Below are 26,380 nucleotides of genomic sequence, written 5' to 3'. Positions count from 1 at the left end.
AGAGTGTAATGTTGCTTCGAATTTGAATACGAATATTTCCCATAAAAGCTCTCGAACCAAATTTTGTGTATCTATACTCATCGTCATCACCATCAAACCTGTAGATGAAAAACTTTAAACTTTATCAACATTTTCCATCTTTTACACCTCTAGATACTTTTTCTTTGCACTTGACCCATCAGCTTTATACAGAACGGACATCTATGAGCTTTGAATCAACTTGAACTGCGCAGATTCTTTCTACTTACTTTTGAAAGACAACTTGTCTGTCCGAACTCCGAACTGGCCGGACGGTATATCGCTTCGCCCACCATCAACATCGCCAGTTGAATTAACTTTGGCTGTATACACTTCACATACTTTAGCATAAGCACGGGCCAAACTTTATGTATTCATGTAGTATTTTCGTATTGTTTGTTGAATGTTGGCTCAAAGTAACGCAGTCTTTTTAGAATTGATTCAGTCGAAAAGCGTCTACCGCAGCGTGTGTAGTGTTGATGCCAACGGATTTTCATTTCATTTTCGAAGATACTTCGCCTGTAATATAAAAAGTTTTCGCATCTATTATAGCCTTCACGCTATTGGTTTATTTCCGAATGCAAATTAATGTCGAATTCGGCGAAAAGAAAGTGCTATTAAAAGTGAATTCCAAGTTGAAACAACTTAAAGTATCTTATTATCGGGTGTTGGTTTATTACAATATTCATGTGATTTAAAAGTGATACCAAAGATTGATAGAATTGATAACTTTTGAGAATAAAAAGTTTCAAGAATAGTTTTTTTTTCAATTACGATTATTTGTGTTGTGAAAAAAGTGTTAGTTTAAAAAAATGAGATCTTTACCAATTTTAAACAAAACCAAGTCTCTACTCACCAACTTACCCGAAATTTCACTTATTTCGCAAAGTCAACGTCAACGTTCAACAACCTGTCCACATGCTGCAACTGCAACTGCTACCTCTGGCGGTAGTACAGATGTTTCCTCTAGCAAAGAATGGGAAAATGCACTGCCATACCATGAAGTACCTGGGCCAAAACCATTACCAATTCTTGGTAATACCTGGCGGTGAGATTTTGTTTGATTCTTTTTTGGAAAAATTTCGTGTGTGGTTTTAGTGTTTTAACATTCATTCCAAACTACCAACTAATTTATGTAGATTCTCTAAAACGAGTTGAAAAACTCGTTTTTGTTTTCATTTTCGTTTTCCTTGGTTGAATTTCGACAGCATGTCATTCAGATATTGTAAACTACCTGTTGGCTTTGTTTCTTTTGTTTGATTCTCATCATAATCAAAATCTTGTTTTTGATTTGCTTTTCTGTGTTTTATTTTGTATTTCAAAGTTGGTTTGGATTATAAAAAAAATTAATTATAGATATATTTGGTCAAGAGATTAAAGTTCGATGAAACGACATCAGAAAGTTTTATGTTGAATACAAAACTATTTATGATTTCTGTGACTATTGGGCTTTAACGAATTTGATAGTGATCAAGTTTGGGGAAAAGAATTTGTATAGGTTGTTATTTAGGTGAATGTTGTTGCTTTCTTCGTGGATTAAGTTTATGTCGGTTTACTCTGTAGTTTAAACATTTCTATAAGAATTTTGTTTTGAACTTAATATTCGTAGGCTTAATTTTTGTCCTGGGTATGTTTTCACCGGAAATTATAAAGTTATAATTTATTGAAGGTCAAGGTTAATGTCAATATTAACATTATATTAATGTTAAGAAGTTTAATTTAAATAGTTATACATTTAAATACTTAAATTAATTACGTAACTAGAGGCTTTATCTAACCTGGATATCTATCTAGCATATATGAATTTTTCATTAATGACATCAAATATTAATTTAATAGATTAACGTTTTCTCATTTGCATATTGAAATAAAGTTGACTTAAAAACTTAATTAACTATAAAATTTAAACAAAAAAATCATTGCAAGAAAATATTACTTAAAATTAGTTAACATCTTTTTTATGTTTCCACAATTTAAAAATTAGAGAGTTACAAAATAACTATTGTTAAACTCCTTATAATAAGCTTACTGGGGTATGGTTTGGCGTATTTAAAACATTTGTTTCTAAAATTTGATAATAGGTTTTTGCTAAGCTATAGTTACTAGGAAGTTAGCAGATATGAAAAATGTTATTTGAAAAATATTTAAAAGTCAAAAACGATTCAATGCACAAAACTGTGATTAAGCTCAAATTCAAGTAAAGTATTAAGAGGTTTTATTTTGAATAGCCCCTCTTTGGACAGCATTCAACTTTTGAAGATGGTGTCTTTTTGACGTATTACATACAAGTAAAAGCTACGCCATTACTTAAAATGGAGAGCCATAACCTTCAATATCGCTTTAATTTTTTTTTTTAATTAAACTGAAAACATTTTGTAATCACAAATCGTAAATTTAAGCCATTTTGTTTCGTTTTGAAGCATCTTCTCGTCTAGTAATAGTAAAACTAGGAGATACATGTAACCCGTTGTGACAAGTTAGTGATGTGAATGATTGAAATCGTCTACGTCACTTAAGGGGGTCATCCCATGTGATGGTTTTCATAAATTGCTAGTTTAATATATCTAGAATACGGCAGTAAAGGGATTTTTCAAAATTCTAAGTCGTTTTAAAGATACGACTTCGGGCTGTTAAAAAAGATAAAACAAATAAAAGAATCGGTGGAAAAGGACCAGCTAAACTTATAAAATTATTCAGGAAATTTTTAATTAAGGTTTTGAAGGTAATTTGAAAATAATGTCGGTTATGAGATGTACTATAGGCCACGAAGCCCATACTTATGTTGAGAAACGTGATAAAAAGCGAATCTCACGTTCTGAGCGGCGCGTAAGTGATGCCGTTAAACAAGCCAGAATTGATTCAAGACCTGAACAATCTGCTTTGAAAGAGTTTCAAGAAGAAGAATACTCTATGGACCAGGCATAACCGATTGAAAGGTAAGTTGATATTTTCATAGTTAAAAGGACTGGAAAGTTTAAACGACTTTTTTTCAAAACTGTGTTTTTCAAACTTTCTTCCATCGTATCTCAAAAACGGCTTGACCGAATGACTTGAAATTTTATGTGTTGGATTCAGCACATGTAAACGCACATGTATCTCAAAAACGGCTTGACCGAATGACTTGAAATTTTATGTGTTGGATTCAGCACATGTAAAAATACATGTATAGCCAAAAACAAAAAAAAACGCAAAGTTCACGACTTTTTTTTCAAATATCTCCCAATAGCTCGTTCCATGCATTTAGGCTCACAGATTAAACCGCCGTTTCCTTTTTTTGTTTTAGATACCTAAGCCAATCAGCCGGAATCGTGGGAGGAAGTGCGAGCCCATTTTTTGAGGTGGAGTTGTTTACACCGGTGAAACTCGTGTTCTTTACAATATTTTTAATTAAAATTTTATATTTATATTGTCAAACTACAGTGGTGGAAAAAATAATAGGTGTAAATGAAAAATGCAAACAAATTTGATTTATAATTATTTTAATTTTTAATTTTTTTTTCATATTTCGACTTTTTTTTCAAAGTCAATTGTTATCGATAAAAAAGAATTTTGTGGTAAGCATGAAAATAGTTGATTTTTTTTGTTGTATTTCCATTAGCTTTTATTACTGCTTCGTAACGTCGCGGCGGGGATTCCACAAGGTTCCTACAAGTTTCTGCAGGAAATTTTTTCTCCATTGGGTTGAGGTCAGGTGATTGAGCTGGCCAATCGAGAACTTTAATATGTCTTTCTTAAAACCAGGTCTTTGCTTTTTTCGGGGTATGTTTTGGATCATTGTCCTGTTGGAACTTCCAAATCAGTGGTATCTCGTCATCAGCGTAAGGCAGCATAACATTTTCCAAGATTTCTACATATTTTTCTTTATCCACAACAATGGTCCAACTCCATACCAAGAGAAGCAACCCCATACCATGATGCTTCCACCACCGTGCTTAATGGTCTTTTCTGTGTACTTAGGGTTGTATTCTTGACAAGGAGGTCGTCTAACATAATGCTTGCTATCTGAACCAAACAAGTTCACCTTGGTTTCATCGCCCCACAAAATATTCTTAAAGCTCTTTATACCCGTTTCATTAAAATTTTCAATCTGACCTTTAGCAAATAGTTTTCTCTTCTTCTTATTCTTTTCGGAAACAAATGGGGTCTTTCTAGAAGAGCGAGCAGGAAGTTTAGCTGCTATTAACCGGTTTCTAACTGTTCTTGTTTCCTTCCCTGACAACAGTACTCGCACACAGGAATGGTTGAGAGTTGTCAGTCACTAGGCCCTAGTTCTCAAACGGACTGTTGCGCCACCCAATTTATTTATTTATTTAACTGTTCTTGTTGTTACCGTTAATCTAAGGGTCTTCTTTATTTTTGTAGAAGTAATGAAAGGTAGTGTCCGACCGAAGGTCGATTTTCAGCCGAAGCCGAATTATTAGGCTGAAAGAAAATCTTCGGCTGAAGCCGAAGCCGAAGCCTAAGGTTAAAAAAAGTCAAGAATTTTCCTTTCCAATTGGATACAAATATTATTTTTATTGAAATTTATTTACCAAACCGAAACCACGATTTAACAAAACTAAACATAAACGATTTGCAAAAGGTGTCAGGCAAAATTCAAAAATTGAAATTCTGCGGCGCCTACTATGACTACTATGATGGCACACAAGTGTTTTGAAATACCTATTCAAAAATTTTAAAAATTTAAATTTTTTTTCGGCGCCTATTACGATGCTCGAATAAACAGATTCTTCGGCTTCGGCCAAAACTTCGGCCTAAAATGGCCGAAGCCGAAGGTTTGGCCGAATGTTGTTTTTTTGGCCGAACTTCGGCCAAACCGAAGCCGAAGCCGAAGCTTCGGTCGGACACTAATGAAAGGGTCTTTCTTTGCCATTCTTACTATTTGACGATCCAATTTGTCAGATGTCTTTCTCTTTCTTCCTCTCGTTTCCTGTTCTTTTCTTTTCTTTAGAGCATTTGCTATTTTGTTTTGTGAACATGACAACATTTCAGATATTATTTTGATGCTTTTCCTTAAGAGCGAAGCTTTCGCATGAGACGTCTCTCTTCATCGGAACAATGTCTAGCACTGGCCATTATTTAAGAAAATTCTTCTAAAATTTTACTTAAAAACTTAAAAATCATATACAAAATATAAGAAAATAGAAGTTACTTTGCAAAGAAATAATAAAAAACAAGTAATCACTTTTAAATATGTGAAAAATTAATATAACACCTATTTTTTTTTCACTGCAAATTGATGACACACGTAGTATTCTTACTCGCGCAATATCAACAATGATCAATAGGATGGCTTTTAATGATACAATATTTTCAGCGTGCTCTAATCATAAAACTCAAAAAATAACCGTTATGATATGCAACTGCTCATGCACACTTATTATTTTTTACACCACTGTATGTTAATAAATGATAATAAACTTATTAAAGTTGTATCTATTTACTGTTCGTAAAAAGAAATCCTATAAATTCCTTAAAATACAGGCCGTCACATGGGAAGAACAACTCAGAGTATAGCTGCTGTAGCTCGTAGTCTTGACAAAATCATATGTTTATCGATTCTTTGGAATTAGGCAATCCATCAACGAAATTGCACCAGAACTTAATTCGATCAAACACCAGTAAGAAGACACATTAACAAACAGAATTGTTGCATGTGGGGCTTGAAAATTTTCAAAAATGATTTTTGAACATCCTCTTCATCCTAAATGTATCAATATTTTGTACAGTTTTTGGGTTGATGAAGAGTTTTTACCTTAATTTTTCAAATATTTGGTTGATGCAACATTTACGGTGAACGGATTATGTTACCGAAATATAATTAATGATTTCGTATGGCCTGAATTTGAAAAAACACTTTTCATGACAGGAATTGCTTTTGGAGAATTTGTCAATTTCTCGCAAGACGCAGAAAAAATCTATAGATGGTACAGGCAGGGTTTGAACCCAAGACCTCTGGTATGACAGTCCAACGCACTATGCGAAGTGGTCAAGGAAAATTCCTGCTTTCTCTAAAAATCAAAAATAAATGAAAAATTATTTTGTGGTTGCTGTTATGTTTTTTGGTGCTCGTTATAGCTTTTATTGGTTTTCATCATTGAAACCAATCATTGGATTTTTTTCGACTGATCTATCATTGAAAATGTCTGTCATTGAAACAAAAGTTCCTCATAGGAATCAAGCATTTGAGGTTAAAGTTGATCATTTAAAGTAAATCTGACAGACAGTTGGGAACACAAAGGAAATGAAACGCTTTTAGTGAAACGATTATGTTTCGAAAAGTGAAATCAACAATCACATGTTCATGATTTCATCATTGAAAAATTAAAAATTAACTGAAGGAAAAGTTTCAGTTCAAATTAATAGAAACAATCTACAACTGATCAACTTCATTTTGACACCAAAAATTCAAAATATATTGCAAAACCTATTAATTGCAGTGTCTATTAAGCCTAGAATATTTAGGTGGTAGTGGACGGTGAAAAGGCTACCAGTTCCTCCCGACATTTTTAGATCCATTAGTGTACAAGCTTTGAAGTTCTAGTTGGTTGCTTCACCTACCCTCGTTTTTTAGAACTTAGGTCCGTGCAAAAGTTTCCTAAATACCTTTTTTACGATTGTAAATAAGAAAATGTATTCTTAAGTTTTAGAAAAAACACTATACATACAAAATAGGTAATATTAAATAAAAAAAATGTAATTATTTTTTCCAAGTGCAATTTATTTCTATGAAGAGTAAAGTAAATCTAAAAATAGAATTGAATCTTACAGCCAAAGCTTCGAATTAATCATGCCTCAAGTAAAAAAATAATAATAAGGATTTATAAATACCATATCCTCTAAGATTGTTGAACTTCAGTTACTTTATTAATATCTAAGAAATTATGTTACGTCTAATACTGATATCAAAATCACAATTTCTCAAATAGCCAATAAGTAAACATAAACAACGTTAAGGTATGCCTATCCCATAAGTTCGTAGATAATACATCATATCTGTAAATAAGCTCAAATAGGTCTATGAGCTTGAAGTGTGCTTAAGTTGTTACACCTCTTGTTTTACTTCACATTTTCATTATAGGCGCGAACAATTATTTGTGTTTGAACAACAAAAATAAATTTACTGAAGCTCAAGCCTACTTTATATTTATATATGTATAGTAGGTAGCTCTGTTAAAAGTCAATAATAACCGTAGCAGCTTTAACATAAACATAATAAAATTTGCTCTTATTTGAAAATCTTTTATTGAAATATTTTTTTTTGTTTTTATTTGAATTTTTGTTGAGAATTCGAAACTTGAATATTTTAAATAATTTATTCATTTTGTATTTTTTAAAAGAAACTATAACTTCAGAATTCTGTGCTATAATTTTGTTTCTGAAATTTAAATTTGTATTTATGAAGGGTGTTTTTAAGAGGTATCGAATTTTGAAATGGACTAAAACAAAGATCGTTGTTTTTACTTTACTGGTATCATAATTTAAATATGATTTTCGGGATATGACCTCCACGACTGGCTGCGACTTAGTCTAATCTAAAGGTTCAATTTTCTATGACTTTTTCTAACATTTGTGTCCGTTTATTAGCAATAACGCGGCTAATATTTTCCTCCAAGTAGTCAATCGTTTTGGATTTATCAAATAGACTAACGATCACATACAATGGTGGACAAGAATTTAGCACACTTGTTAAAAAAAATAAAATACATTTAATTTTCAATTTGTTTTCTTATTATGAAATTAGTTATATTTTATTTACATTATAATATACACATAATTATATAGCACTATGTTTTCATATTACTTCATCAAATATGTTTAACATCTGTAAGAAGAAAAAAGTATGAAATGAAGAAACATCAGTTTTTCGCCTGGACACGAATATAGCACATTCAACGGCTCCTTGATAAAATTTTATCTACCGTTATCAATTCTAAGTTTTTCTTAGTATTTGGTAGGGAACCCTTTATTTTGCAGTACAGAAGCAAATTTTCTGGCAATCTTTCAACAAAAGCCTCACATCGTGACTTTGGAATTGCATACCAAGCATTTTGAATCTCCTGCCACAATTGTGTTAAATTGGGTTTTATTTTTTGCTTAATGTGATGTTCAACATCATTCCGCAAATTTTTGATCGGGTGATTGTGCTCGTCACTTCAAAACGTCGATTTTATTCACCTCTAAGGCACAATTCACTAACTTTGAAGTGTTTTTAGGGTCGTTGTCGTGCATGCAGCGCCATAATAACGGCAAATTGTCTTCTGCGTAGGTTATCATATGATCCAACAGGGTATCTCTGTACACATTCTGGTCCATTTTGATGTCAATTTTTACCAACTGACATATGCCATGAAAAAGCAGCCCAGACCATAACGTTGCGTCCACCGTGTTTCACCGTTTTAATGGTGTACCTTGGATCATATTCCCTGTTTTTTGGACGCCATACATATTTTTTCCCATCCGATCCGAACCGGAAGAATTTGGATTCATCGCTCCAGAACACGTTTTTCCAAAAACTAATTGGTTTGTTTAGGTGAGCTTTGGCAAACTATAATCTAGATTTCATATTTTTGTTTGATATACAAGCGGTTTTCTCTGAGCAACACACCCACGTAGATTGTTTTCATTTAATCGGCGGCGCGCGTCCTATGGCCCTTGAGGAAACATTTGCTCCATAGTTCGTTGAAAGTTCACTTCGAATGGCACTGGAGGTCTTAAAAGAATCCTTGATCGATAACCTATATATAATTCTATCTTCATTTGTAGTTGTCTTGCTGGCCGGAGTTTTTTTTAACGTTTTCAATCACTCCAAATTGTTGGAAATGACGAAGGGCATTATAAACCAGTTTCCTGGAGCATTCGAAAACTTAGAAATGTCTGTTACCGTCCGCCCTTTTGACTTCATTTTCAAGATCAGACTTTTTTTTCCCTTTGAGCACCATTTTCCTTTTAACTAATGACTAATTCATTTTTTTATTTTTTTTAATATGGATCATTAAAGGAATATTTGATTACCTCAAAAATTATTATTTCCTTTTTAAAAAAACACAAAAATTAAAAATACACTCTTGGATTGCAAAACGGGCTAAATTTATGTTCAGCTAAAAACAACGCAAAAAACAAACAATCTTCATTTTACGCAAAACGGTATTTTACTTTTCAATCATTTACATATTTTTATTACCATATGGGGTAATCATAGTAGCAACATAAAAATGAACCATTACTTGCAAGTAATAAAGAATTGAAACTAGAAAAATACTTGTACTCTTTTCAATGTGCTAAATTCGTGTCCATCGCTGTATGTTCACAGAAAAGATCTAAGCAGCGTTAAATCGCACGATCTTGGAGGCCAATTCACAGGTCCGTAAAGTTAAACTTAGCGATTACCAAACTTTCCTTTAGTAATCATAGTTGTCAGTAATCATGACTCTAAAGCGGTCACTATTCACTGTGACGTTCTGGCCAGCATCGTTTGTAAACACTGTGAAATTGTTCCACCAACTATTAAAACTGTTTTGTGAATTTAACGTATTCATTCAACCAAAAGTGAGCTTCATTGCTATTTCGTATTTCGAACAGAACCATGATTTTCAAAATAAATTTGCACAATTTGAAAACGTTGTTAAGACACCAGTCTTTTTTTACGCTAAATTACCAAATTGACAGTTGACAAAACGGATGACAATTAAAATAGTGTTGCCAACTTAATATTCTTTATCTTTAAAAAAAAAACTATGCCCTGTATTTTCCCTTGGCCTGGCCGAAAGAGCCCAAGGCTTCTAAATTTTTATTTTTCTAAAATTAGTAATAAATAAATAAATATTTAAACAAAATAATTAAGAGCCCATAAAGAAACATAACAAAATTGTTGTCTTTTAATATGGAAGCATGTGATTTAATAACGAGTGTCATACTTCGGTAAAGGTACATCCTTTTAACATAAAATACCAATATGAATCACTTCAAAATATGGACATTATCAATCATACATTTTTTAACTCACATCAAACACTTTGTCAATCAATTAAGATTTCCCGATATGATGATTGAAATGCTGTCTGCATAAGCGAACGAGTATATAGTGGAGATGGCACAGTTGCCCATCAGGTGGCGCAACGTTTCCTTAAGTCAATTCCAGTCAATTAACGTTGTTGTTGTTAAAAGATTCGCAGGTGTTTGATAGAGAGTGTTAACTTATTTTTTCTCTAAATTGGTAAGAAAGACAAAATAAAGAATAGAGAGAAAATAAAAAACAAAACCAAAACTATTAAAATAATTTACACTTGGATTCACACCTTCCTCTATAATTTCGTATAAGTAAGAGACAAAGCTTTGTCAAATTATAGAAGAAGAAAGTTGAACTTATTTTCTGGTTTTCTTTTTAAATTAGGTCATAATAAATTATGTTTGTTTTTTTAGAACATCTGAGAAGAGCGATTATGTTTTATTAAGTGCGTGATTAACATTGATAAACATGTGTTGAAATGTACATTATATATATGCTAATTTATGCATTATGGTATTTACGAATTTTTGAATAAAATAATATATTTTTATCGAGATGATATAGAAAACCACTTTAAATTAGACCGGTGAAGTAATTTTGTACAATTACTTTTTTTGCTGACTTTCATTTAAGTACTTATAACTAGAATGAATAAATAGGTACTTGTACTCATAAGATTAAAGTATAAATATCTAAAATTCCTTGTTTTAAAAAGGTATTGAAACGCACAAGTACAAGTCCCAAAACTTATACTTAAACTTTTAAGTACAAGTTTAAAGGAAAGGTGCTGATACTTAACAAGATGCAGAAGAATTGTGCTGGGGGTCATTCCGTAAAACGATTATAGTCAAACGATAGCCTTTTGACGATAGTCTCACTAAACGTAACACGATGATCGTCAAAGTGATATCGCCAAAAAGATAGCGTTTGTACGAAGAAGTCATTGTCTGTCATTGATTTCCAAATACTTACTAAGCAAATTAAAATAAAAATGTTTCGGTGTAATTAGGTTTTGTTACAAAGTGAAAATGAAAACTCAGAAAAAAATAATATGAATACGGTTATGGAAATAAATAAGAGATAAATCAGTTGGTAAGTTTCTTAAAAAGCAATTTGTTGCAAATTTTTACAACTTCAAATAGATAAAAACCAAGTTTAATAACATTTTCAAGTTATCGAACAAGCGTTATCTTTCGTTGAGTTCATTTTGACATTTCAGTTATCTTAAAGCCTAAAGGCCCAACTATAATAGGCATAAGAAAACATAATTCACTTAAGTTTGCAAAATTACTGCATAGCCATAATGCAATTTTGCTCACGTATCTAAATGTCAGATTTTACTTATGCGGCGAGCGACTGGGATCGCTCTTGCTTAAGTGTGCTTAAGTTAACAAAACTGAGAAAAATTGAACGAAACGGAGCTAGACTCCATTTTGTTCACTCGTATTGAGATTTTTTGTATTCGCACGTTTACTTATGCGCGCATATATGCTAGCTTATGCCTATTATAGTTGGGCCTTAACTATAATAGACTTTACCGAAAGTAAGCTACTGTCAAAACCGAACGAAAAGTTATCAGAAGTTATCGTCAAAACAAAAAGTAACCATAATGGATTCAAGTAACTTAAGCAAATGTTGGGCTGAAATGCGTTTTAAATTTGAGATTTACTTAAGCTCGAGCCATTTAAATGGCTCTTGCGCAATTGCAACTAACGAAATTTAACGAAACTGAGCAGAACGTCTATTATGGTTAGTGACATATAAGGCTGCGTATTGATTCGCTCCCTTAAGCTGGCTTAAGCTCGGTAAAGTCTATTATAGTTGGGCCTTTAAACTGAAAACGATAGACGAGACGAAAGTGACAAAATTATGTAAAGCAAATTATTGACGATATCGTTTACAATAACCGTTTTGACGATTATCGTTTTGAAAATTACGGAATGACTCCCCTGGTGTTTATACTTAACCACAGGTATGCTTCAAAATAACAAAAAAACATATACAGCTCCACTACTTGGGCAGCTGTCACTTTTGAATTTGTCATCTTTTGACATTTAACACACGCTTCAAACACGTATTGAAACTATCAAAATGCACTATTTAAATTCCCTACGTGTCAAACAAGCAAGGAAATAATCACAAATTTCAAAGTGACAGTTTCCTAATCGTGTTATTTCTTAAAAAAGTGATCAAAATTTACCACCAAGATCTTTTGGTTTAGACAACATTACACTTTCTTCTAAGGAGATATTTCATAAGCTTCAGGCAACTGCTCCAGAAATTATTCAAGTCCTTAAGTATTGATTTTGTGTAGTTATTGAGAACACACATCCGCAAGTATGTAAAATTATCATGGGAAGTTTTAAGAATAAACTGATATCATTTATGATTGTTATTGACATTTTTTTCTTCATAACATTGATTTCTATTAAAATTGATTTCTATTAACATTTATTTCTATTAACATTGATTTCAATTAAAGCCTATCCAATTTTATATAAAATGCAAACTCTTAAGGGAAAAAACTGTGTATCGAATTTCTGTTTTTCTATAATATGCGCTTGGCAACTTTTAATTTAATTTATGAACACGCCCTTTCACTAAACATCGAACTGTCAGTGTCATTTTTTTTCAGTACACTCAACGTGGTAAGGTACACGAACAATTAAATTCTGCAAATTATAAAAATTGTATACCTACCGAAATTCGGAGTCGGTGAGCGTAACTTATTCTCGTCGCGTCTTAGGAAAATAGCAAATTGATCTCAAACATTTTATTCTACATATCCGTTGTGTGATATTTCCGTGTCCGTGTCAGGTAGACAACCGGTTGGCCTTTCAGCCGTGTCCGTAGGAAACGATCCAAATCAATCAATTTTACGGGGTTCTCCAGAATTGGGCAACGCGCAGACCAATTTATAGCGTATTTTTGCAAGGTTCTTACCCATACCCTATGGATCTGACTCAAAAACTGAAACCAAGGGAACACTTGAAGCGATGCGTACGTTCTCCGACTTAGTTTAATAAAGTTTTATGAATTTATAGATTATTTTCTTCACAAGGAATCGAATTTTAGCTAAATGCTATACCTTTGCTTTGACTTTAAAATATATCAAGCAAAATGGCGTGAATTAACTCAAATCGGCTGACAAATCAAATTCTTACGACTTTCAATATACCTACAGTTAGAGTCATTAGTATTCAGTTTTTATTCTTAAACATACTTTTTAATAATATAAAATAATAAATAAGTATATTATTCTCTAAATATTTCATTAAAAAATGGTGCAATAACTTAATTGCATAAAGATATACGATAAACAACGCAAAAAGGACACATGTAAGCGCTTCATAATATTCGATTTTTTGTTTTCTTTGCTGAGTTTGACATTTGCTCCGATTAACAGTTTGTCTATTCAAGAGTACAGTTAAAATAAAGTGTTGACTAGATGTTTACATACATTTTTAAAACGATTTAGTGTAAGATCGTTTGACTTTATTTAAAAAGTTAATCATAGGACGCAAAGGAAAAAATGTAAGCCTTGAAAAAAGAAACCTTGTTATTGTTCACCATAATAAAGGTGAAACATACAACAAAAATTGCTGATATTTTAGACATGAAATCAAACACTGTCGGTGATATTGTTTAGAGTTATAAAAGAGAAGGAAGGATCGAACCAAAGAAGCAAATGGGTCAACCAAACAGATTAACAACGAAAGAAGAACGGCTTATAGTAAGAAAAATTAAAGCAAATCCTAGTTTAAGTGCATCAAAAATTGTGGAAGAAGTGTTTATGGAATGCAAAAAGAAAATATCAGTATCAACGGTACTACGAACCATAAAGACAATGGTCGTGTTGCCCGAAAAAAGTCGTTTATCAATATTCGCAACTGGCAAATTCGGATCAAACACAAAAATAAGGATGCAACTAGATGTTTACATACATTTTTAAAACGATTTAGTGTAAGATCGTTTGACTTTATTTAAAAAGTTAATCATAGGACGCAAAGGAAAAAATGTAAGCCTTGAAAAAAGAAACCTTGTTATTGTTCACCATAATAAAGGTGAAACATACAACAAAAATTGCTGATATTTTAGACATGAAATCAAACACTGTCGGTGATATTGTTTAGAGTTATAAAAGAGAAGGAAGGATCGAACCAAAGAAGCAAATGGGTCAACCAAACAGATTAACAACGAAAGAAGAACGGCTTATAGTAAGAAAAATTAAAGCAAATCCTAGTTTAAGTGCATCAAAAATTGTGGAAGAAGTGTTTATGGAATGCAAAAAGAAAATATCAGTATCAACGGTACTACGAACCATAAAGACAATGGTCGTGTTGCCCGAAAAAAGTCGTTTATCAATATTCGCAACTGGCAAATTCGGATCAAACACAAAAATAAGGATGCAACTAGGTGGGATGATGCTGTATTTGCTGACGAGAGTAAGTTCAACGTCTTTGGATCGGATGGAAGAGTTATGGTGTGGCGCAAGCCAAATCAAGAGCTTAAAAGCAGGAACACATAGCAAACAGTGAAGCATGGAGGCGGCCACATCATGGTTTGGGGGTGAATTTCAGCAAGAGGCATGGAAAGTTTAGTATTCATTGACGGTATATTGAATAAGGAATAGGTTAGGTTGGAGTGGCTGTCCAGATGTACTAATGGGAGAGTAATGAACTTAAACAAACCATTTCGTACTTTTAATAAAGTTAGAGAGACGTTTTTTGTCAATCGTTGCGAGTTCACTGGTATTATCGAAGAAGGGATTACCGAGAAAGTTATTTCTTCTAATGGAGAGTGCTGGACATGTACATAGAAGGTGTTGGACTGTTTCCTCTTCCTCCTCGTCCATGCAGCTTCTACAGAAGTCATTTGTGTAGACCCCTAGCCTCAGAGCATGTCTTCCTATGAGACAATGTCCTGTTATTACTCCAATTGTAGAGCTTATATTTTGTCTGCTCAGTGATATCAAGCCTTTTGACTGTTTTAAGTCTATACTTGGCCATATTTGCTTGGTTGCTAGGCGGATTCTCGAGCATATTGCTTGAGAAGATATTTGCATGTAGCAAGTGGTGTTCCTATGTTATGTTTTTGTCTAACATTAGGCAGAAGTGTTGGTTTTTAACTTTTTTTAACTGTTTTTATTTAAACAATAATAATGGCACTCACGTATGTACATATTAATTTTTGGAAAATTTCGTAAAACCACAAAAAATTGATACTTTTTTATATGTTCCTAAAGGTTTCATAACGAAAACCAATTATAAAAACTAAGGGCTACCAAGATGACACTCAGAACTTTGATACCTTTCCCTGCCTTTTACAACATGTACGAGTATGTATTTCTTTTGCAATTTTCCATAATTGAATTGTTTATACAAAGATTAATGAAAAATATCAATTAGCTTAACTAGCAGTAATGACTTTGTCTACTTCTTTTTGTTTCATTAAGTTTATGTAACGTATAAGTGCCTACTTTACTACTACTTTTTATAAACCTTTTTAATGAGTAATGCGCTCTTTAGCCAGCAATTTTCCATATATGCAGGTACAATGATGACCTTGAAAAATTAATTGTGCAAATTGCCATTGAATGACCAAAGAGTCGTCCCTGACAGTGAATAATGGACAAAAGTGTCAGTGTCAGTTGGTCACTTGGGTTTTAGTTTTCTTGTTAAAAATTATACATAATGTTATTGACAATCTTGTTAGCATTCAAATGTGAGAAGAGGTGATGGACGATAGACATGGAGCAGCTAATTATGGTCAAAGAAGATGTTCTTTTTTGTGAACAGACAAATATTTGTATAACAAATAATTTTATAATGCATTTAACTGTCATTTAAATGACTTAGAAGATGTTTGAAAAGAATGCATTTTTAAGTTTAAGTTTTGATTGGTTTTAGGACAGTTTTTATATTATTCGACAATGACAATCTTAATTAAAAACGGAAGAGAATAACATTGCAGATTTTGTTAAAAGTTGTAATTTCGAAAACCACTATATGGTCTGATTTTTGTTGATCAAGAAATCGACGTAATTAGAAACAAAGTGAACTCAAAATTTAAACCAACTCATCAAAAGCTAAGAAACATTTATCAATTTTCATCAACTTTTTTAGTCATGTGGATATTATTATTTTAAAAATGCTGTAAGGTATTATGTCAATACATAATTGAGGTCTTAATAGGCATGCAATTGCTTTTAACGGCTGACAGTCAATTTATTTAGCTAATAGGTGTGAAATTTCTCGTCAACATATAGAAAAGTTTTTAAAATGCTATTAAAAGTTAACATCATATGAGCAATTATTTAAGATCATTTGTAGTTGAATGTATTGCTTCTATTTTCTAAGCTTTTATAGCCGTGTTTAATTTTTCCCGTGATCCATATCAGGTCATCTATTTATTTGCATTACAGCAACAATACTAAATTTTGCTTTATGATTGGATCTATTTCTGTGATACGAAAATTAGTTTTTCTATTTCACACCAGGTGACATTTTGTTTTTTAAGGGTTATTATCACTGCAAGCTATTTTAATAAAAACAGTGTTTCCGCATTGAAATTTGTATTTGTCTGGAAATGGAATATTTTATAGTTACATAACGAAAAGAATAATATTTATTTATTTTTTATGTAATCGATAAAATAATGAAATGTTTAACAAAACAAAATAAGATTTCTTGAAATTGAAATGAATAAGTGCAAGAACTTATAATTTTCTTAACGAAAAAGGTAACTCCCCTCTAACGTCAAATAGGGTGTTTTTTAGAGGTATAGAACTTTGAAGATGATCTTGTGCCATTATAATTAATGTATTATATATCTGGCATACGTCTGTGAAAGCTGGGTCGGACGTCGTCGTCTAATCTGAAGGTCAAATTTTGGATACTTTTTTCAAAATTTGTGACCTTAGTATATGGGCAATAACTTAGAGATTGGTGGCTTCGGAGTGGTCAATCTTTTCGGGCTTATCGACGTAGATTCCTCACTTCACATATATACAACGAAATTAGTGAAGCAGAGGTGTTAAGTCGCACGGTCTTGGAGGCCAATTCACAGGTCCTAAACGTGGAATTGTGAGGTTTTCAAACGATTACTTTATAAATCAGTTATGCCGCGCTTAGTGAAATGTTGCGCCATCTTGTTAAAATCAAAGCTCCTGCTCATCATGGTTGTTCAATTAATGAACGAATAAGTCAATAATCAGCATGACTCTAAAGCGTTCGATAATCCGAAACAAAATTTGCATATGAAAATAGGAATCAACAACGGTACAAGTCCAGTACCAGTGAGTCTATTTATGTTGAAATGTCAAATCATACTTTTAAAATAAACAACTTGACAGCTGTCAAAATAGCTGCCAGTTAAAACAGTGTTGCCAACTCAATGTTTCATACCCCTAAAAAATAAAGTCCTTGTATCCTTATATGTTCCTAAATAAATAGTTCCTAAATCTTAATTCACTATTTAAATTTTTAACTTTTTTTCTGTTTGATTTTCAGAATGATGCCAATTATTGGACAGTATACAATTTCAGATGTAGCCAAAATTTCATCACTTCTACACGAGAGATATGGACGAATAGTACGATTTAGTGGATTAATAGGAAGGCCAGACTTACTGTTTATCTATGATGTTGATGAAATTGAAAAGGTAAAAAGAATACAAGATGAATCAGATAAAATAAAAAGTAAAAAGTAGTGAACAAATTGAAATGATTAAATGTTAAAAATATATTTAAACAATTTAACACTTTCAATTTTTAATTTAGAAAATATATGTAGTATATCCGTAAAATGGTATTCAAATATGCACCAAATAAAAACAAATTTACCCCACTTTACCCTATAAGAAGAACAATTCAGATCTATGTGCCTAGAATTAATTCACGAAAGACAATGGATGATTTTTAGAAAGAAGAAAGGGGATGGGAAAAATGCTAAGTTTCGTCTTTTTCTTATTTTAAGATGTTTCTTTCTCAAAACGTTTTATTTTTGTCAGACATTTTCATTTCTATTTGCTGGCAAAGTAGAACGTATACGACAAATTTCCTTTTGTTTTGCTCGTGCTGTTCAATTTCATTTTTTTTTTTAATTCGGTAGAAAAACAAAACAATCATTTTAAGGCAATTACTAGTTGGACTCTAGTTCAAACGCTTAAATTAATAATAATATGTTGTGTTTTAATTTCCGACTGTTCCTCTGTTGTCAAATTTTCTTGCATGGCCACTTAATTTTTTTCTTTGTCAGTGTGTTTCCACAAAAGTAATTCTTTTTTGCGCTCGTGTATCCATGCACTATAACAATAAATTTTGAAACAGAAAACAATTCTTGAAATCCGACGTGTAGTTCCTCATCCTCAGATTTACCATGCAATTTTTGCAATCTTTCAGTTGGCCCAGATGTGCAAACCAAAACTTTACAAATCATGTGTTTTTTTTATTGTTTATTTTGTTTGTGTATTTATTGTTTTGGGAAGACCTCAAGTTACAGCTGGAGCTTAAATTGTTTTAAATTCCAACAATAAAGTATTACTATTTATATTATAGGAGATATTATCATGCAAAACATGTTCTTCAGATGAGTTGGCTGCATGGCTTCAAGATATATTTATTTTTATATTGTATTATATACAGTTAAGCTACGCACTTAATATTTTCCTCTTTTCAAGCTGAATAATTTTATTTATGGAATGCAAGTGAATAAATAATGTTTTAATTAACATATATATACAAATATAGGAAGTTAAATTGCTTGCTTTTTAATTATTGGCTCCTATATACACCGACAAAAATATTCGCAGTAATTTAATTATAAATTCGTTTTTTATTTATTTTAAATTTAAAATAAACGATTTTTAAATTAGAAGTATCATTAGAAAAGTCTGTTATTTGGGCGGCTGTCAATTTTGAAGTTATTATCTTTCGACAATTGACAAATAGAAACTACGCCATTGCTGAAAATGAAACGATACACGCTTTAACAATGCATTCAAATCGTTAAAAATTCACTTAACAAATTGTGAAATTCGTGAACACAGTTGGAGTCGAAGGGATAAAGAAGAATCGAAACATTTTGTAATCTTAATTTTGCAAGTCAATTTTCCTGTGAATTTTGAAGACCTTGTAATTTATCACAAAGAAGATAAAGTCGATAAGCTAAGTACACTCTATTAAGAGATTCTGCAATACTGTCAGATCCAAACCTCTTAAAACTGTGTAAATTTTCGATTTTCTGTCAGTATTGCCAACAGTAAAATCCATCAGTAAAATTTTAAACAGGAGAAATCTGAAATATTTTGATGAATAAACCTACTCTCTTCATCTTGCAACAAAAAAAAAGAGTTAAAATTCAAAGTTTTCCAGTGTTCGGCCCCCTCTTTTCAAAATGAAATCGTGGTGGCCGGCTATAGGACACGCGAGTATTAACTCCGGCCGTTTGTTTTATCATAGGTTTAAATTAATGTTTAGTTATAAGGTTCCCACTTTTTCTTGTCTTTAGCAACTTAAATATGATTTGGACAAATAAAAACAACAAAGATAAGCAAAAGCGTGTCATTTCATACAAAGAAACAGATTTGACCCAAGCGTTATTTGAAATCCGCGAAAACAAATTACCAATTAGAGAAGCCGTTAGAAGATTCAATATTCCTAGGGGCGACTCTTCAAGACCGGATTCATAAAAGGACTTCAGATAATATTGGCAATTTTGGTCCCTCTCCTGTGCTGTCTGCAGAAGAGGAAAATAAGCTCAAAAACTGGCTTATTAATCTTGCCAAATGTGGTTTTCCACAAAACTCCGAAAGCTTATTGAAAACAGTCCAAACTATTATCCTGGAAGAGGGCCGGAAAACCCCTTTCAAAGACGGAAAACCTGGAAAGAAATGGTACTACGGTTTTATGCGCCTTCACCCAGAGTTAAGCTTGCGAACAGCTGAGAGCAGGGCACAAATAACGGAGGAAGGGATAAAAAAATGGTTTAGAGAGCTTAAAGAATTTCTTACAGAAGAAAATTCCCTAGACGTGCTGGAGGATTCTTCTAGAACCTTTAATGCCGACGAAACGGGTTTTAGTATGGCACCAAAAACTGGGAATGTGATTGCCCCAAGAGGAATAAAGAATTTGTACGAAGTTAAGGCAGGAAACGAAAAAGAAAACTTAACTGTGCAGATGGGAGAACACTTCCTCCTATGGTTGTTTCGCCATACAAAAGGTCGCCGAGCTGGCTAAAAGCAATTCAAAGCAAAAAACCTGACTGGGTATTTGGAAAAACAGACAGTGGATGGTTGCGAGGAGAAACTTTCCTGCAGTATGTTAAAGAAGGTCTTGATGTTTAAATATCCAAAAATGATATAAAACGTCCAATTACAAAATATTTTGAATGAATGGCGCAAACGTTCGGGTAACCACGGCAGCATCATGAACAAAGAGCATTTTTGTGATGTCTTAGATGAGCTTTTAAATTACAAGGATAGGACGACCATCATAAAACACGCTTTCAAAAAATGTGGACTATTTCCATTCGATCCAAATGCCGTAGACTACTCCAAGTGTATAAAAAATACTCTAGAAGCTTTAAATGTTACCAATAGTGTTTCCGATTTTGGGGGTGATGTTCGCAGCGGTTCAAATGTTTGCGATTCTCACGGACGTTGAGGAAGAAGGGCTGAAGAATATTGGATGCTATAGATGTGAAAACTGGTTCCATTTTAAATGTACAAATTTGTCAACCATGTCGTTTTTAGATGCTGAGGTTAAAGAATTTGTATGCACAAAATGTGATACTTTATTACCCAAATTGTGATTAAAAAGACTTAAATCAATTTCTATTGATATAAATACAATCTTTAAAGTATATAAAAAAGTTCCTATTTATCTTATATTATTTTACTTGTTACAAATGAATTAAATTAAGTATTTGTTTTGTTTTTTTTTTTAAGGTTTAATAATGGATAAAATAATTTATTTTGTCTTTGTATTTTTATTTTGAATGTGATTAAAAAGACTTTAATGAATTTCTAATTAATTTTTATAAATACAATCTTTAAAGTGTATAAAAAAGTTCCTATATTTATCTTATATTATTTTACTTGTTATAAATGAATTAAATTAAGAATTTTTTTGTTTTTTTTATTTTTTAAGGCTTAATAATGGGAAACAAATTATTTTTTCTTTGTACTTTTATTTTGAATGTGATTAAAAAGACTTTAATGAATTTGTTTCAATTGTTATAAATACAATCTTTAAGGTGTATAAAAAATAAGTATTTATCTATTATTATTTCACTTTTTATAAATGAATTAAATTAAGAATTTTTTTGATTTTTTTATTTTTTAAGGCTTAAAAATGGAAAAAAATAATTTATTTTTTCTTTGTATTTTTTTAATTTATTTTTATTTATATAAATAGTTTTTTAAGTTAAGCTCAGCAACTTTAACTAGCAACTTTAAATAAAACACTTATAGAAAAACAATTAAGAAATCTAAGCCTTTTATTTCTTGGGTGGCCGACTATAGGACATCAGCTGGCCGGAAATAGGAAACAAGGGGCCGGCCACAGGAAAAAATGACATTTTTTTACAAAAATCTAAATAAATAATTGTATGGTAAGATTAATTATTAAGAAATTAATAAATAATAATTAATTTCAAGAATTATTCGAAAATCTTAATATTTGTTGTTACTGTCCTATATTTTATGAGGAAAATCCTTAGGGGGCCGGCCACTAGCGACTCTACCTACACAACCAAATAGATTTGTTTTTGATAGAATAATATCAAGAGAAGTTTTTATGTCTCTACAGAATAAAAATTCGTGCACAAGTATTTTGTTGAAAAATGTTGCTTGTTGACATTCTACCCTTCGTTTTTAAAAAAAGTGTTAAAATTGGTTGTTTCCCTGATCATCTTAAATGTGCATAGGTCGTCATACCACTTTTCAAAAATAGAAATAAGAAAAAATTATTTCGAATTATAGGCCTATAGTATCGCTTCTTTCAACTTTTTCAAAAATTTTTGAGAAGTTACTTAAGATTCGAATAGTTTCCTTCTTGGAAAAGTTTAATTTCTTTTGTAATAATCAGTTTGGTTTTAGAGCAGGTTTGTCAACAGAAGATGCTATCTTAAGGGTATGTAGTCAGCTTTATGGAAGTTTAAATAGCAATAAATCAACAATGGGTCTGTTTACTGGTACGACTAAAGCTTCCGATCTGGTGAACCACGATCTTTTTCTAACTAAATTTTATAATGCAGGCTTTCGCGGTAGTTTTTTCAATTTGCTGAATTCTTATTTAAAAAATAGAAAACAAAACAGTTAATAATAACAGAATCTTAAGTGTATCAAGGCTATTAAAGAACGGTGTTCCACAAGGATCTGTTCTTGGCCCTTTGTTTTTCTTGATTTATATTAATTTCATTTTCAAATTGAAATTAAATGGTACTTCAACTGGTTTCGCTGACGTTTTTAAATATTCATCTAGGACTATCTTTGAAAGTATTGTGAACATTGAAGAAGATCTGGAAGTATTAAGGTTGTGGTTTACTTATCATAAATTGATTATCAGCGATAAAACTAAATTGATGTGTTTTAATGCAACTGGAAATAGTCTTACTGATTTTAATTTACGGTTTCAAGCTCACGATTGTAAACAATTTAACCTCTTCATAAGTGTGGTAAAAGTAATTTTATAAACAATTTACATTGCACAGATAATTGCTTTACAATTGAAACAGTTCAACAGTTTAAGTACCTAGGAGTAGTAATTGATAGGAATCTAAATTGGAAGAATCATATTCATATGATCAAAACATACATGTTATTTCTCACACGAAAAATGTATATTTAATTTAGTCTTTTTTCTCCCATGAAGTTTCAAAAACTATACATTATGGGTTTGCAAACTCAAAGCTGCAATACGGCTGGGGTAGTTCCTATGTGGTGGTGGTTCGACCTCTATTGATTGCACAGAAGCATTTAATACGAATTATTTTAAATAAAAATCGTTTGGCTGGACGTTGGCCTTTATTTAAGGAATTGATAATTCTACCAATTAGGCATTTTTATGTTTTTAAAGTTTTGAGAGAGTTTTTGAAACGAAGCGAAATTCAGAATAGCGCGTGCTTATTCATCGACTTTACCTTTTACGTTTTCTTTGAGAAAAAATTGATAAATTTTTAAAATTCTGACACAGGAAAATTTTCTTGCAAAGTTAAGATTTCAAAATACGGAGTAGTACTGTTTCGATTCTTCTTTGTTCCTGTGACTCCGGCTGTGTTCACGAATGTCACAATATATCAAAGCCGAGGAAAGGTTTTCTGCCTATTGTCAACTTATTGACAAGTCTGACAATATTGTAATATAAAAAAATAGACACTGTACGCCTGGACTAAGTTATTCGAATGTTTCGTTAATCCTATTTTTTTAATAAAACTGTTGAGTTAACATAGAACTAGGCTTATCCTCAAACCAAAAAAAATGTTGAACAACAAAATCAAACATTAAAATATTATCATTTATTTGCAGTGCTACAGAAATGAAGGTCCAACACCATTCCGTCCTTCAATGCCTAGTCTAGTAAAGTACAAAAGTGTTGTGCGAAAAGATTTTTTCGGAGATCTTGGTGGAGTTGTTGGAGTGTATGTTTTTTTATAGTTACCACTCTAGAAACTTGCATTAAAAATATTTTCATTTCAGTCATGGAGAAGCTTGGCGACAATTTCGATCACGAGTTCAAAAACCTGTGCTTCAACTATCGACAGTACGTCGATATTTAGGTCCATTAGAAGAAGTAACCAATGATTTTCTAAAAAGATGTGAAACTTTGCTGGATGCAAATTCTGAACTGCCTGACGATTTTGATAATGAAATTCACAAATGGTCTTTAGAATGTAAAATAATAAGTTTTATAAAATCAGTTACATAAATAATAATTCATAAATAAAATGTCTTGAATTTCTATTTTAGGTATTGGACGTGTTGCTCTCGATGCTCGTTTGGGCTGCTTAGAACCAAACCTCTCTGAAGATTCAGAACCACAACAAATCATCAATGCTGCCAAATATGCTCTACGTAATGTTGCAACCCTCGAATTAAAAGCGCCATATTGGCGATATTTCCCAACACCGTTATGGACGCGCTACGTCAATAACATGAATTTCTTCGTTGAGTGAGTTGACATTTTTACTTTTTAATTTTTTGAAGACAACATAAAGTTTTGATTGGCTTTTTGTAGAGTTTGTATGAAATATATTAAAAGTGCCACAGACCGAATGAAATCAGAGGGATATACTCAAACTGGAGAACCGTCACTTTTAGAAAAGGTTATTCTCACTGAAAAAGACGACAAAATAGCAACAATTATGGCGTTGGATCTTATTCTTGTTGGAATTGACACTGTAAGGATTCTGAATTATTAAAGATTGTGTTAAGTAACAAGTGACTTTTTTAACAATTGGTAAAGATATCCATGGCAGTTTGTTCGATGTTATACCAATTGGCCATTCGACCAGAAGAACAAGAAAAAGTTCGTGAAGAACTCAGAAGAGTGCTGCCAACCCCCGATACACCTCTGACAATACAACTTCTAGACCAAATGCATTATTTGAAAGCTTTTATACGAGAAGTTTTTAGAGTTTACAGTACAGTAATTGGTAATGGGAGGACGTTGCAGGAAGATACTGTGATATGTGGCTATCAAATTCCAAAAGGGGTAAAATATTACTCAAATGCTTATATTCAAAGCATCTAGTTTATATAGCTTTGTGTACCTTAGGTTCAAGCTGTATTCCCTACAATTGTAACAGGAAACATGGAAGAATATGTTACTGATGCGGGAACTTTTAAACCTGAACGTTGGTTGAAGTCAAATCAAGGCGAAGGTAAACTACATCCGTTTGCTTCTTTGCCATATGGTTATGGTGCTCGTATGTGCCTTGGACGGAGATTCGCCGATTTGGAAATGCAAATTTTACTATCCAAAGTAAGTATCTATTGAAAGATAAAGGTTTTATTTTTCTTAATGCTGTTTTACTCTATTTTCACAGTTAATAAGAAACTACAAGCTAGAATTTAATCATAAACCCTTGGAATATGCTGTTACCTTTATGTATGCACCTGAAGGAGCGCTGAAATTCAAGATGACAAAAGTGTGAAAGTTACGCCTGGCCTGAGATTATTTATTTATTTTTTGTGTATAATAAATAAGTCTATCTACCTTCTAAATTTGTATTGGTTTATTGTTCATGTACAGGATAAGCCATCTAGTGGTTTCTTCTTAAAACATAATTATTTTGACACTGACAGCTGTTTCGCACTCGACGTCTTTTCATATAAAACTTGTAGTATTTTACTTACGGTGGCCGATAGGTTGACATCTTTAAAGAATATTAATGACTTATTTGCACAATTGGAGATATACACGTAAAGAACGCTAGACACTTCGCTCACCAAAAGTTTCCTTCAATAAATTGAATGTTTCGACGCAGCAAACCGACCTATTAATTTAGTAATACAATTGCACAATTTTTAAACATTGGTCAGGTTTGAAAGTAAGGCAAGTTTCTATTATCTGATTGGCCAGCTGTAAAAAAATTGCCTTCCAAATAAGGCAACTTTAATGAAAAGCTAACTGGAAAGTTAGTCAAGAAAAATCTCCCTAACTATCAAGTCAAGTCTACTTCTATCAAAATGACAGTTGATAATGTTTTCTATTTAACTGAAAGTTGAACTTTATTACTTTATGATTTATTTATTCTCTCCACAACTTTATTTGTAAAAGGGTTCCTTGTCAATTTTGAAAAGAAATAACAATACAAAATACAAATCGTGGTGGACTTGCAGCTTGCCTGAGGAGTGTTTTTAAGACAGTAGTTTAGTTGGTACTTTTTGTACTATGAACTTAAAGTAAAGATTTGCGAAGTAAAGTTCTGAATTTGAAATTCATGACTTTTGAAAAACTTACTCATTGCCTTGGTCAAAATTTACGTTCAAAGAATGAAGTTGACTGCAGATGACAGAAAATTTTTGAATTATACTAAACGACCTGTCAAAAAAAATTCCAATGCTTGTTTTATAAAGGCAAACCAAACTGAGCATAAATCAAGTGACAGCTGTTAAAAAGACGAACCCGAAAGTCTAGATAAAAGATTTTTAGATATTTGGTACATCCCTACGTTCGGGAAGCTTTTTTCGTGTCGATATGTCAAGAGCCAGTAGAGATATCGAATTTAAATAAACGTTGTTACACAGATAATGATGCAGAAAGGAGTCTCCAAACAATTTTGGTTAAACGTAAAATATCTTACGGAACAAAAAAGCAAGTGACTTGAATTAAATCACATAATACCAAAT

General features: G+C 32.0%; 1 protein-coding gene across 1 annotated transcript; it reads left to right on the top strand.

Annotated features, from left to right (window-relative positions):
• The first annotated feature begins 212 nt into the window (after window positions 1-212).
• LOC129952227 (probable cytochrome P450 301a1, mitochondrial) lies at window positions 213-25,252 on the top strand. Its single transcript, XM_056064714.1, has 9 exons — window positions 213-1,066; window positions 17,539-17,689; window positions 23,555-23,667; window positions 23,726-23,919; window positions 23,996-24,197; window positions 24,264-24,426; window positions 24,492-24,740; window positions 24,804-25,010; window positions 25,075-25,252. Exons 1-9 carry the CDS (start codon window positions 831-833, stop codon window positions 25,180-25,182), a joined length of 1,623 nt encoding a protein of 540 aa, XP_055920689.1. The 5' UTR covers window positions 213-830; the 3' UTR covers window positions 25,183-25,252.
• Window positions 25,253-26,380: the final 1,128 nt, after the last annotated feature.

This window comes from Eupeodes corollae, chromosome 3 (genome assembly GCF_945859685.1).
Source record: "Eupeodes corollae chromosome 3, idEupCoro1.1, whole genome shotgun sequence".
Classification (NCBI taxonomy): Eukaryota; Metazoa; Arthropoda; class Insecta; order Diptera; family Syrphidae; genus Eupeodes; species Eupeodes corollae.
The sequence above is the reverse complement of the archived record's forward strand: the minus strand, read 5'-3'. Positions and strand labels throughout refer to the sequence as shown.